At 24.5% G+C, this 14,056-nt stretch overlaps 1 protein-coding gene across 3 annotated transcripts in view; it reads right to left on the bottom strand.

The window, feature by feature from the left end:
* LOC122508270 (ras guanine nucleotide exchange factor R) overlaps positions 1–14,056 on the bottom strand; it is a 41,774-nt gene that overhangs the window by 4,450 nt on the left and 23,268 nt on the right. For all 3 annotated transcript variants that reach the window (XM_043621535.1, XM_043621534.1, XM_043621536.1), the window contains 4 exons: positions 7,802–7,917; positions 6,674–6,811; positions 5,771–5,972; positions 4,368–4,595 (listed from right to left, as the gene is read on the bottom strand). In XM_043621535.1, the coding sequence (XP_043477470.1) occupies positions 4,368–4,595; positions 5,771–5,972; positions 6,674–6,811; positions 7,802–7,917 (684 nt within the window). The remainder of the gene's footprint in view (positions 1–4,367; positions 4,596–5,770; positions 5,973–6,673; positions 6,812–7,801; positions 7,918–14,056) is intronic.

Raw genomic sequence — 14,056 nt, 5'->3', positions numbered from 1 at the left:
AATTTCGAGCGTTCAAATGAACAACGAAATATTTGTAATTAAAAATATTTTCATAAATTACTGGTTGGAATAAAAATTAAAAACTTAAATTTTACAATTAGAAGCTTTATATAATTAATTTTGTTTGACATTGACTAAAAAATGAAAACTAAAAATTAAAAATAAATACTTAAAGAAAAAAATAAAAAGTAATAATTTTCTACATTGTTAATAATTATAAATAAAATTAATATTGTTAATCAGATTAAGTATTTTTGTAATTCGTCTTATGCAATCAGTATAAAGAACTTTTGCTTAATAACCAAAGTTACAGATAGAAATATAATGAATATTTATTAATGTGCATAATATATGCTAAAGAAGCCGTAAAAGTTTAATCGATCAGATATGAATCATTACATTATATAGAATTATCATTTTCTAATTACCATACAACATTCTTTCATAGAGGGAAATTTTTCTTTCTAATTATAGAAAATTGTTATACTATATTCCTTTTTGTAATAAAAATTGTAATTCAAAAAAATATTAATTTTTATCCTGATGATTCAAATAATTCAGCACTCAAATTTTTATTTTACAATATGCGAAAATCTATTCTCTTGAAAACAAATTTTTAAGGGATAACCGATAGAAAAAAATTTTTAATATTTTTCATTTAAAAATTATTGCAGAAATACAATTATTTTCAAAAATTTTCATAAAATTCTTGGCAAAATTTTAGTAATTTTCAAAAACTTTCCTCAATTTAATGATTTTTAATATCTATACTACTTTAATAAAAATTCCCAAAAGAATTCAATTAGTTAAAAAACATTTTAATAAAATTCTACGTAAACATTTCATTATTTTCATAAGTAATAAAACTAAATGCTGAATTTCAATTAATTTTAATGCAATTTTAATGGAATTCATTCAAAAATGTAATTATTCTTAAAAATTTTATTAAAATTTATTAAAGAAATTCAATTATTTTAAAAGCTTTTGCTACAATTTATTTATTAGATTTATTTATAATAAAATTCTTGGCAAAATTTCAATTATTTTCAATACAATTTTCATCAAATTTTTCGAAAAATGAAATTATTCTTAAAAATTTTATTAAACTTTGTCAAGAGAATTGAATTATTTAAAAATTTGTTGGTAAAATTCTGTAAATGAGAGTTCAATTTTAAGAAACATTCAATTGTTTAATAAAATATTTATTTTTGTAGTTAAATAATGGAATTTTTGTAGATTTTTCTAATAAATATATTGATTTAAAAATGAATTTCAAATTAAAATCTTTGAAAATTTGAACTTTTCATATTATTTTTAATTAAGGATTATGTAGAATTAATTTTTCTCAAAAAGTTTAATGGAGTTTTTTTTTAATTATTTGAAGTTTTTAATTTCTAATATATTTAATTGAAGAATGTCAGAATAATCGAAATTTCGTAAAATTAAATTGTAAACAAAAGAATTTAAAAATTCACAAAGAACTTTTTCAAAAATTATTTAAAAAAATTGACTTAAAGAAGAATTTTAGTTGAAAATTATCTTAATTTCTATAAAAAAATAATGATTAAATATTTATTAAAAAATTAAGTTATATTGATGTTTTTGAATAATTTTCGCTTTAAAAACCTGGAAAACCTGGAAAAGTGAGGGAATTTGAAAAGAGGAAAAGCGTTGCAATTCATAAATAATAAAATTTCTGTAAATTAATTGTGTTCATTCGAACATTTAGAATTTTAAAAACATGGATGGATAACCCTTTTTTTCTTTTGCGAAAATAATAAAAATTTTAATCATATTTTTTTTAACATAAAAATGAATAATAAAATGAAATTAATTAATTGTTAATAAAATTTGGATAAAACTGAAAGTATTGTTTTTGTATATGAAAAGTATTATAGTAAGGGGAAAATGGGGAAAATGGGAAAAATGTAAAAAATAATGTAAAAAATGTAAATGAGAGTGATGGTAAATTACGGTAAATTAATTAATTGAGACGGCACTGTCCATAATAATATAATGATAGGAAATTGAATGGTATTAAAAGTGGTTGATACATAATAAATAGCTTGAGTTGGAAGTACTATGCAATGTCCTGTATTGGAAGTCGTGCAATCTTGGACATTCACCGACCCATTTGCAACATGATTAGGTGATTGCAAATATTTGATTCAGAGATGGGCAAAGATGCCTTTCAACGATCAACGAATGCTCCTCTTAATTTAATTGAATATATCGCACAGAATTATTCACTGAAAAAAATGTATTTCATCCAAACAAACGATTATTGGAGTATTATCAAATATTTATTTAATAATTAGGTATTTATCATTTTTATTCAATTTATTTGATAATAATAGACAAGTATAATCGTTCATTTGCATCAAATATAAATTTTATTTTTATTAAATTGTTAAATATTTCAAGCACTAATTTTTCTAAATAAAATTTCCAAAGACGAATTATACAACATTGTATAAGAATTTTCCACACTAATTATTTCGAGTCTAATTTTTAATTTGTCGCTCATAAAACAATATGTATGTATACCTAATATAATAAATTCACAAGCGCACAAGGCGTAAATTTGTATTTTATAACGCATTTTAGAGCATAGAATAAAATAAAATAAAATAAAATAAAATAAAATAAAATAAAAGTGATTTACAACATTTCGTGTTTAATTTCACGATATAAGAAGCGATTTTAATGAAGAAAAAGGAGAATTGTTTTATTTTACAAAATGGAAGTTACAAGAAAATAAGAAACTCTTATTTCAAGCGAAAGAGAGAATCTCTCGAATTGAAATCATCTATTTCGCGAGGGGGTCACGAATCATTCCGTGAGAGAGAAAATCGTGCAAACTCTAATTATTTACACTCATTTTATTTTTTTTCTTCAACTTTTTTCATAAAAAGGGGGAAAAAAATTATATACTTTAAAATAAGCAAATAAACGATTATATTTCATTAGAAAAACTGAGCGGAAATTATATATCATACGGGAAACAATTGTTCAACTGTTCAAGTTTATTTTTATTTAGTCGACTAAATTTCAACTGAAATTTTTAGATCTATATTTATAATAATTAACTGCCGAAACGAATCTGAAAGTTCGAGCGCTAAATTGCTGTGTACATTTTTATACACATAATTTCTTGAAATGAATCTTTAGGGTAATTAAAAATTTTTATTCATTAACAAACATCTATATTGTTCGTTTTAATTGACTCATAAATAAGAAATATATACCGCACATTTGTCATAATTAAGTGGTAATCATTTTTTAGCGAGTGTTAGGAATTTATTATTAATAATTAATAATAATTAATTAATTCTCGTGTTTTGTATTTGTAATGCCGCATTTAATTAATTATTAATTTATTAATTAATTTTTTAGCCAGTGTTAATAATTAATTCTCTAATTTTGTATATTTTAAAATAATTTCGGTTTTAATTAATAATTATCAACTAGGAAATTGTGTCCCTTTCAATAATTAATTTCGAATAATTTCAGATTCAAAATTTCAAAAAATTCAATTATTAACTAATTTGCTAATTAAATATAATTACTTATTGCTTTCAAAGACTTTAATAAAATTCTTTGCAGGAATTCAATTATTTTCAGTACAATTTCAATAAAATTTTCCAAACAAATGTGTATTTTTTGAATAAATTATTTTGAAAAATTTGATAAAATTCTTCTCAAATATTCAATTATTTTAAAAAATTATATAATTGAATTCTTCATGAATTTCAATTTCTTTTCTAACTTATAAACTTTTTCGCAAGAATTTAATTATTTAAAAAAATTTTAATAAAATTTTTCACAGAAATTATTCAATTACTTAGAAAAATTTTGATTAACTTCTTTATAATATGAGAATTGAAATATTTTCAATACAATAATTTTAATTAAATTTCTGGAATCAAATTCTTCGCAGGAAAAAAATTATTTAAAATTAAAAAAAAAAATATAATAAAATTTCTCTAAAGAATTCAATTATTTAAAAAAGATGTTGATTAACATTATTTGAATTGAATTTTTATTAAATTTGTCAGAATTAACTTATTTTTAAAGATTTTATTTAAATTTTTCGCAAGAAATTTAATTATTTTGAAAACTTTGAATAAACTTCTTTATAAGAATTCAATTAAGTATACCTATTTAAATTCAAAATTATATAAAAGAAATATTTATAATTGAAAACCATTTGGTTTAATTAATTTTTGGTATTTTAAAATCATTATAAATGATTATTATTAATAATGGAAGTATGTAATTGTATTGCAACTAAAATACTGAGCGTACCAAAAGGAATTTTTTGAAAATGATATAGTAAAATTTTTGAAAAATATAAATTCACTTACCACCGGTTTTTTGAATGTGAATTGGCGGTGTTTTTTCGCGAAGCGTTTCTTTTTGATGATAAAACCTCATTCCTGCCGTGTACAGAGTCGTAGGAATTATATGCCTCGTAACTATTTCTTTTGCAGCATCTGGTCCATCAGATTCTCTCCATAAAGCGCTGCCAGTTTTCGTCACTGCTTCCGCAAAAGCCGCGTCCGTCGGTGCAAAAACTGTATAGGTTTTAGGTCCTAAAACAAACAAAAAATAATTTTACTCCAATTGAGAATGATTTGTGGCCTTCAAAGCTTTTATATTCAGAAATTAAGGTTTTGCTTATTTTTATTTAGTTCCAACCTTTATTATCAATAGTTTTTATTTTTTTTAAGTTTTAGCCTGAAAATTATTTTTTACTTTATTTATTCTAAAAACCATATATTTTAATTGCTAGTACAAAAAGTTTCGAAGATAATAACTGCGCGTTAGAAAATAATTAGAAAAATTTTATATTCATCTAGAAATTGACGCAGGAATTCCCGCAAGTAAATAACATTTTTCATGTTACACTGTATACATATAATAATTGCGGAAAAAAAATGTACATGTGTGTTTCATTTATTGTCTTAAAAGAACAATCTCCCACTTTTCTTGAATTGGCAGTCGTTTGAAAACTTTCTCGTGTTTTGTATATTTATATATAATGCCGCATTTGTCTTAATTTCCCATATTCGACCAACATTTTAAATAATTTCCTTTGTTCCACTTTCACTTTTGTCTATAAAAAAAAACCGAGATATGTACAAAACTAACATTGATGTATACATCAAATATTTCAAATTGGATAATTAATGAATAAACAATTATTTTCATCCTTTCGCGAGTGTTGCGAATAAAAAATAAGTAAATTTACAAAATGAATAAAAAATAAAAATTCATTTTGATTTGAATTACCTATATTTTCACATAAAAAATAAATTTAAGAAATTAATAAATTAGGAAAATTTAATCAACAATAGTTTTGGTGTAAAACAAAATTATTATTTTATAATTGAATTATTTTCATAAATAATAAAATTCTTCTTGTAAATTCAATTATTTTTAATACAATTTCACAGGAATTGCTCGAAAATTTAATTATTCTTAAAAATTTAATTTCAATTCCTCGAAAAAATCAATTACTTAAGAAAATGTTTTTTTTAAATTCTTTGGAAAAATTTAATTTATTAGCAGTAGGATAAGAAAAAAGTAAATATTTAATAGAAAATATGGAACGGAATTTTTGTCGGTTTTGTGAAGTGTCTAAAACGAGTTTTTTGGTCGCCGAATTTAATTTTTCGATAGCTACTTTTTTACTACTTTTTTGAAATTAATTATCGAGTGCGAATTCTGTAAGTAGGAAAATGCAATTAAATTTAAACGAACTTACCAGAAAGCATTTCATCTAAACCAGAAGAGTGTAAAAGCTTGATGAAAGTAGTAAACCTTCGTTCACGATCAGCCTGTAATGTCTGCATTAAATCTCCCACCGGAAGTGGGAACATAACTCTGTCGATGGCGTGAGCAATACCTTGAGGAATTTCGATGTCTCGCTTATTGGGTGCAACTCTCGCCCCATTGATCGTGGTTACCTTTATCAACATTAAAAAGAAAAGAAAAAAGCAAATTATTTATTTCCCACACGACGAATAAATAAATATTGTATAATTTTACAAGTTACAACAACTGTTCGCAAATAATATAAATTATGTAGGATGTTTATTGCCGCTGTCTTACGTAATACAATTTGTAACAACAGTCATCTCAATTTATCTAATTTCCAAGTTGCTTGCTTTATAAAATCTATTTTATAATAAAAGGTTTTATTAATATTATATTATTGTGTTGGGAGACGACTTTCTTCCTGCGCGGCGGAGCCCTTCCTGTATAATTATTATATCAAAGAAAGATAAAAAATACACTCTCTGCAGAATTAAATTTCGAAATAATAATCTTCGTTTCTTACTTATTTCATCTTAATCTTTGTTTTTAGGAAAGAAAATTTTACCTCATTTTTTTAATCCGCTTCCAAAAAGAAATAAAAGTACTGTTCTGCACTGATTTCTAAATTCAATTATTTAAAAGTTGAATAATTCTGTTATAAATAAATATTTAAATACTTTTAGGGTTCGACGGAAATATATTTCGTGGAAGATATTATTAGATTCATATGAAAAAATTTATTTTTATTTTTACTTTGAAATAAAAATTTTTGTGGGTCTAGATTTATATGTAAATAAAAGTGATTTCCCATTATGTAAATTGAAAAGTTGGCATATATGTAGAAACTTACTTTGACGTCGTTCCACTCATGATCATGCATTGAATAAACATTTACGCGAAGTTGTGTTCCCGCTAAACTAACACCGGTCATTTCGTCCAACAATGTATTGATTTTAAAAGCACCTGGTATCACGTGATGCAACAGTAACTGTAAATTTCAATTTCAAAAAAATATTATATTTTAATTCATATATCAGGTGTAGAAAAAAAAATCAAATCTGAAAAACAACTTTTATATTTTTTGTCCTACCTGCACGGAAAGTATGTCATTTCGGGCACTTAAGGCGGGCGCAAAGTAACACATTACGCCCGGGAGTGGGGGAAGCGGGCGGAAAAGTATTTTGCGCCCGCTTGTATGACGTCAGCGGGCGGTAAAGTATTTTCCGCCCGCTTCGCCTACCTCCGAGCGGGCGGAAAATACTTTACCGCCCGCTTGTTAATTATTCGATTTTCTTCATTAAAATGCGACATTTTCGACTTTCTTTTTGTGTTGACTATAAAACTGCAAACATTTTCAACTTGTTTTATTTTGTCTATAAAAATTTGCAATTTTTTTTTATTTTCTCTAAAAAAATAATGAGACATTTGGTTTTGTTCCCATTTCGTTTATCAAAATTGTCAATTTTAAAAGTTCTTGTTTCAGTTTTGTTTAATTATTAATTACTACGTTCTAAATAAATACTATGTTTCCAGAATACATTGTTTTTTATTTCTATTTTAAAACTTCTATCATTATAGACTTCATTCGATATATTGTTTATATAGAGCTTAATTTTTAACTAATATGAGCGTTTAATCGTGCGTGCCCTCTATGCCATACTTTCCATGCAGTTAGGATAAAAAATTATGTTCGCATCATGGGCGCAAAGGTGATTACGACTTTGGCGAAATTTCGGGACCTCGGGGACACTTTCGCTCCCTCGGCTTCGCCTCGGGCGCGAAATTGTGTCCCCTCGCTCCCTTCATTTCGCCATCGTCGCAATCACCTATTTTGCGCCCTTGTTACGAAAATAACTATTTGATTCCTGTACATCGCAGTTAGTACAACACTGGTTAGTAGTCAGCACTGTTTTTTTCAGATTCGATTTATTATATTTTCTTTAATTATTCTTATATTATAAAAAATGGATAAACTCACACCACTAAGAAGTCGAGGGTTGTCTTTGAATTTTTGATCGGCCTTTTCAGGACCTCCTAATTGTACCAAGAGTGTCCTGAAGGCTTTGTCAGTTGGAACAAATATCGTGTATGGTCCTGCAAATACAGAAGAAATTACATTTTTAACAAATAGTAAATAATTTTAATATTTTTTTTAAATAAATCCAAATAGTGTCAAAATTGGATCAAGTTGAAAATTTGTTTCATAAAACTGAATAATTCTTTTCTAATAATAATAATAATAATAATAATAATAATAATAATAATAATAATAATAATCAATTTTTTTCAATTTCATTTAGATTCATATTACAAATAAAACAATAAACAGAATAAAATAAGGTTTAGAATTATTTTCGAAAAGTCACACGTGTGACGTGAGATTCTAGAAACTAAAGAGATCACACAATTTGATAAAGTATTTTTCTTCTTTTCTTTTTAAATTAACTTTGAAAGGAAGTTATCCTTAACCTTAATAATTCAAGAAGTGTATCAATTAATAAGTGTCTTTTATTGCGCGAAATGTCAATAAATTCGAAAACAATTCGAGGGCACAACTATTCTATATGTCAAGAGAAATTATCATTTAAAGCCTTTAACGAACTTGTAGAGTAAATGATCAATTATAACTGCAATAAAAAATAGATTACTACTATAGTGAATAAAACAATAGGACTGGAGTACAAATAAGGATATCATTATACGATCGAAGTACAAAATTAGACAATTAATACATTAATATAAATAATTTGGTAGCAATGAATAAGATAATTTTTGACCCCAACCAATGGGAATCAAAATTTGCATTTGAAGAGATTGCTTTTTAATGTAAAGTTGCAAAAGAATTTTATATTTATTTTTTCTTCCTTTTTTTGTTGGAAAAAAATAGAGCTCTCGTTGTTTTGTGAAAAATTCGTCATGTGAACACACACTTTCTTCGATCATGTTCTCACGCGTTGGATATTTCAACATTATAGTTGAGTTTCAACACTTTTGTCTTTTAATGTAGAGTGGCTATTCTATTTATATGTACGTACACATGTATATACGTGTAATCCATATACTTAAAAAGCAGCATTCAGTTCACCGCAACAGGTCTATAATGAGATCCTTGATGTTCGGTGTGTTTCAAAACAAAATCCATCCTATCTGCTAATTATCACAATTTCCCATCTCTTTGCTTTTGCTTCTGCCTTTGCCTTTGCCTTTGCCTTTTGTTTTCTAACTGCGGAACTAAATCTTCTCCATTTCATTTTATAAGTTGAAACACTTTTTAAATACAATTTCAAATTATCTTTTATTCAAAAGAATATTTCCTTTAAATTACTACCTACTTATCTGCAATTACAAAAGTCATTTTTAATTTCCAAACAACTATGTACATATTTCCAAATTAACACATGGAAACCTGGATAACCTGAAAATGTCAGGGAATTTTGATTGAAATCCTGGAAAATTTTTGTTTTCTAAAGTTATTGTGTTTATTCTTTAAATCTAATTTCAAAATTAATCCAATTTTAAAAGAATTGCATTTACAATTTTCATAAGTAGTTGAACTTCAAAAGATTTTGATTTGAAATTTTGTAAAATTTCAATTTTAAATTAATTTCATTAGAAACATACACTGAAAAAAATTAGGCTGACAAATTCAACTACCTTTGGGTAGTTAAGTGAAAAGTAGTAAAAACAACTACTTTTTTAGTTAGTCTAACCCGGTTTGCGTAGTTAATTTAACTATTTTTATGTAGTTGATAAATAGTAGTTGATTCTACTAATATATGTAGTTAAATTTTAACAACAGGTAAGTTGTAGAATTGACTACAGTGCTGAAGTAAGAACAACTAAGATAATAGTTTACTCAACATTTCATAAGTAGTAAATTTAACAATTTTATAGTAATAAATAGAAAGTAGTAAAAGGGACTACTTTTGTAAGTAACGTAACACTTTCTTAACTAGTAAATTTTACTACTTTAATATAGTTAACACCAAATTGTTGAATTAAAGAATTTATACGGTTGAATTTGAAACAACACGTGACTTGCACAACTGACTATCGTGAAGTAGTAGAGGGAACTAATTTTTTTATTAGTCAAACCTTTTTCGTGTAATAGACTTTACAACTTTTATGTAGTTATAGTAGTTGATTTGACTTCAACATTAGAGTAATAAAAATAAATGAATAATATTGTTGAAGCCTATCGAACCACTCTAAGTAGCAAAATCTACTACACAATGCAGTAGTTTTGGTGAGAAAATAATAGATAATTTTAACTTTTTGAACTTAAGTTTTACTACATTGAGTAGTAGATTGTACTACTTAAAGTAATTAGAAAGGATTGAACAGCATTTTTAAATAAAGCAAAGTTCAGAAATAAGAATTTAAAGAAGATAAAAAGAACTAGTAAAAGTAGTAAATACTACTACATTACATTGTAAAATGAACTACAGTTGTCGGTTGATCTATGTCAAGAATGTCATCAGGTTTCATGCAGACCATCGTAGCGTGCGAGCGTGGTTAGGTGGTTAGGTTATCGGTTTGCGAATGTTAGGGTCGTGCGTTCAATCCCCGGCGTTTGAGGATTTTTCTCCATTATGTACATAAGTGTTGAAAATTATAAAGTATATGTGACCAATAGGAATGCTAGAGGAGATGAAAAATGAATTTCAGTAATAATAATAATTAATAAATAATAATAAATAATTCTACTACTTTTAAGTAGTTGCTGACAAAAACAAAAAGATGTTAATTTTTACTTTATAAAACAGATCATTAACTACTTTTAATAGTTAATTCTACAACAGAAATGTCGTTAAAGCCTATCGAATTACTTTAGGTAGTAAAACCTACTACTTAAAGTAGTAGATTTAAAAACAAAATAATAGTTAATTCTACAACAAAAATGTCGTTAAAGCCTATCGAATTACTTTAGGTAGTAAAACCTACTACTTAAAGTAGTAGATTTAAAAACAAAATAATAGTTAATTCTACAACAAAAATGTCGTTAAAGCCTATCGAATTACTTTAAGTAGTAAAATCTACTACCAAAATCTTAGTTGTTATAATTACTTTAAAGTTAGTCAAATAAACTACTAAATCACATTCAACCAACTACATTCTTAGTTGTCTTAACTGCTTTTATGACAGTTAGTACAACTATTTGAATTCAGTTGAGGACCTATTGAATTACGTAGAGTAGTTAAAAAGTAGTCAAATCTACTAGTTTTTTTTTTCAGTGTAAAAAAACTTAGAATTTAAAAAAAAATTTTTAAACTAAAATTCTTCTGAAATTAGTTACATTTTTTTAAATATATATATATATATATATATATATATATATATATATATATATATATATATATATATATATATATAATATATATATATAATATATATATAATATATAATTTTAATATATATATATTAAATTGATTATTAAAAATAATGGATTTATAGAAGAATTTTAGTTAAAAACACTAAAACAAATTGAATTTTGAAGCAATTACAAATGCTTGCAGAAATTCAATTATTTTCAAAAATTTCAATAAAATTCTTGTCAAAATTTTAGTAATTTTCAAAAACTTTCCTCAATTCAATGATTTTTAATATCTACTACTTTAATAAAAATTCCTAAAAGAATTGAATTAGTAAAAAAAAATTTTAATAATATTCTACGCAAACATTTAATTATATTCATAAATAATAAAAATTTTTCACAGAAATTCAATTATTTACAAATTATTTTCATAAATTATTATTCAATTATTTACATAAATAATAACATTTTTTACAGGGATTTATTAGAATTTAAGTATTATTTCCAATACATTTTTAATTAAATTTCTTTAAAGAATTAAATTATTTTCAAAAATTTTAATGAAATTCTTTGCGTAACAATTCAACTTTTCTCAAAATAATTTTAGTTACAGTTTTTGCAGAAATCCAATTATGTTTAAAAATTTACAAAAATTCCCTTAAAAATTTCAATTATCTTTATAAATAATAACATTTTTCTCCGAAATTCAATTATTTTCAAAACTTTTTATAAAATCCTTGGCAAAATTTCAATTATTTTTAATACAATTTTCATCAAATTTTTCGAAAAATGAAATTATTCTAAAAATTTTATTAAAATTTGTCAAAAGAATTGAATTATTCAAAAATTTGTTGATAAAATTCTGTAAATGAGAGTTCAATTTTAAGAAACATTCAATTGTTTAATAAAATATTTATTTTTGTAGTTAAATAATGGAATTCTCGTAGAATTTTCTAATAAATATTGTTTTAAAAATGAATTTCAAATTAAAATCTTTGAAAATTTGAACTTTTCATATTATTTTTAATTAAGGATTATGTAGAATTAATTTTTCTCAAAAAGTTTAATGGAGTTTTTTTTTAATTATTTGAAGTTTTTAATTTCTAATATATTTAATTGAAGAATGTCAGAATAATCGAAATTTCGTAAAATTAAATTGTAAACAAAAGAATTTGAAAATTCACAAAGAACTTTTTTAAAAATTATTAAAAAAAAATTGACTTAAAGAAGAATTTTAGTTGAAAAATCTGGAAATTAATAATCGTAATGATGATGAAGATAATTTTTAAAGAAGTTACAGAAAGAAAGTAGCAAGTTTTAATTATTATAAAACATGAACCGCTAGCAAATTTGAATGAAGTAAATGAAAACTTGTTAAATATTAATTATTAACTAATCATTTCATTATAGAGTATAACTTTTTTCTACACTGAAAAAAATTAGGCTGACAAATTCAACTACCTTTGGGTAGTTAAGTGAAAAGTAGTAAAAACAACTACTTTTTTAGTTAGTCTAACCCGGTTTGCGTAGTTAATTTAACTATTTTTATGTAGTTGATAAATAGTAGTTGATTCTACTAATATATGTAGTTAAATTTTAACAACAGGTAAGTTGTAGAATTGACTACAGTGCTGAAGTAAGAACAACTAAGATAATAGTTTACTCAACATTTCATAAGTAGTAAATTTAACAATTTTATAGTAATAAATAGAAAGTAGTAAAAGGGACTACTTTTGTAAGTAACGTAACACTTTCTTAACTAGTAAATTTTACTACTTTAATATAGTTAACACCAAATTGTTGAATTAAAGAATTTATACGGTTGAATTTGAAACAACACGTGACTTGCACAACTGACTATCGTGAAGTAGTAGAGGGAACTAATTTTTTTATTAGTCAAACCTTTTTCGTGTAATAGACTTTACAACTTTTATGTAGTTATAGTAGTTGATTTGACTTCAACATTAGAGTAATAAAAATAAATGAATAATATTGTTGAAGCCTATCGAACCACTCTAAGTAGCAAAATCTACTACACAATGCAGTAGTTTTGGTGAGAAAATAATAGATAATTTTAACTTTTTGAACTTAAGTTTTACTACATTGAGTAGTAGATTGTACTACTTAAAGTAATTAGAAAGGATTGAACAGCATTTTTAAATAAAGCAAAGTTCAGAAATAAGAATTTAAAGAAGATAAAAAGAACTAGTAAAAGTAGTAAATACTACTACATTACATTGTAAAATGAACTACAGTTGTCGGTTGATCTATGTCAAGAATGTCATCAGGTTTCATGCAGACCATCGTAGCGTGCGAGCGTGGTTAGGTGGTTAGGTTATCGGTTTGCGAATGTTAGGGTCGTGCGTTCAATCCCCGGCGTTTGAGGATTTTTCTCCATTATGTACATAAGTGTTGAAAATTATAAAGTATATGTGACCAATAGGAATGCTAGAGGAGATGAAAAATGAATTTCAGTAATAATAATAATTAATAAATAATAATAAATAATTCTACTACTTTTAAGTAGTTGCTGACAAAAACAAAAAGATGTTAATTTTTACTTTATAAAACAGATCATTAACTACTTTTAATAGTTAATTCTACAACAGAAATGTCGTTAAAGCCTATCGAATTACTTTAGGTAGTAAAACCTACTACTTAAAGTAGTAGATTTAAAAACAAAATAATAGTTAATTCTACAACAAAAATGTCGTTAAAGCCTATCGAATTACTTTAGGTAGTAAAACCTACTACTTAAAGTAGTAGATTTAAAAACAAAATAATAGTTAATTCTACAACAAAAATGTCGTTAAAGCCTATCGAATTACTTTAAGTAGTAAAATCTACTACCAAAATCTTAGTTGTTATAATTACTTTAAAGTTAGTCAAATAAACTACTAAATCACATTCAACCAACTA

Source organism: Leptopilina heterotoma, unplaced genomic scaffold (genome assembly GCF_015476425.1).
Source record: "Leptopilina heterotoma isolate Lh14 unplaced genomic scaffold, ASM1547642v1 Lhet_53, whole genome shotgun sequence".
NCBI lineage: Eukaryota > Metazoa > Arthropoda > Insecta > Hymenoptera > Figitidae > Leptopilina > Leptopilina heterotoma.
Note: the sequence above shows the minus strand (reverse complement) of the source record. Positions and strands in the feature narration are given on the sequence as shown.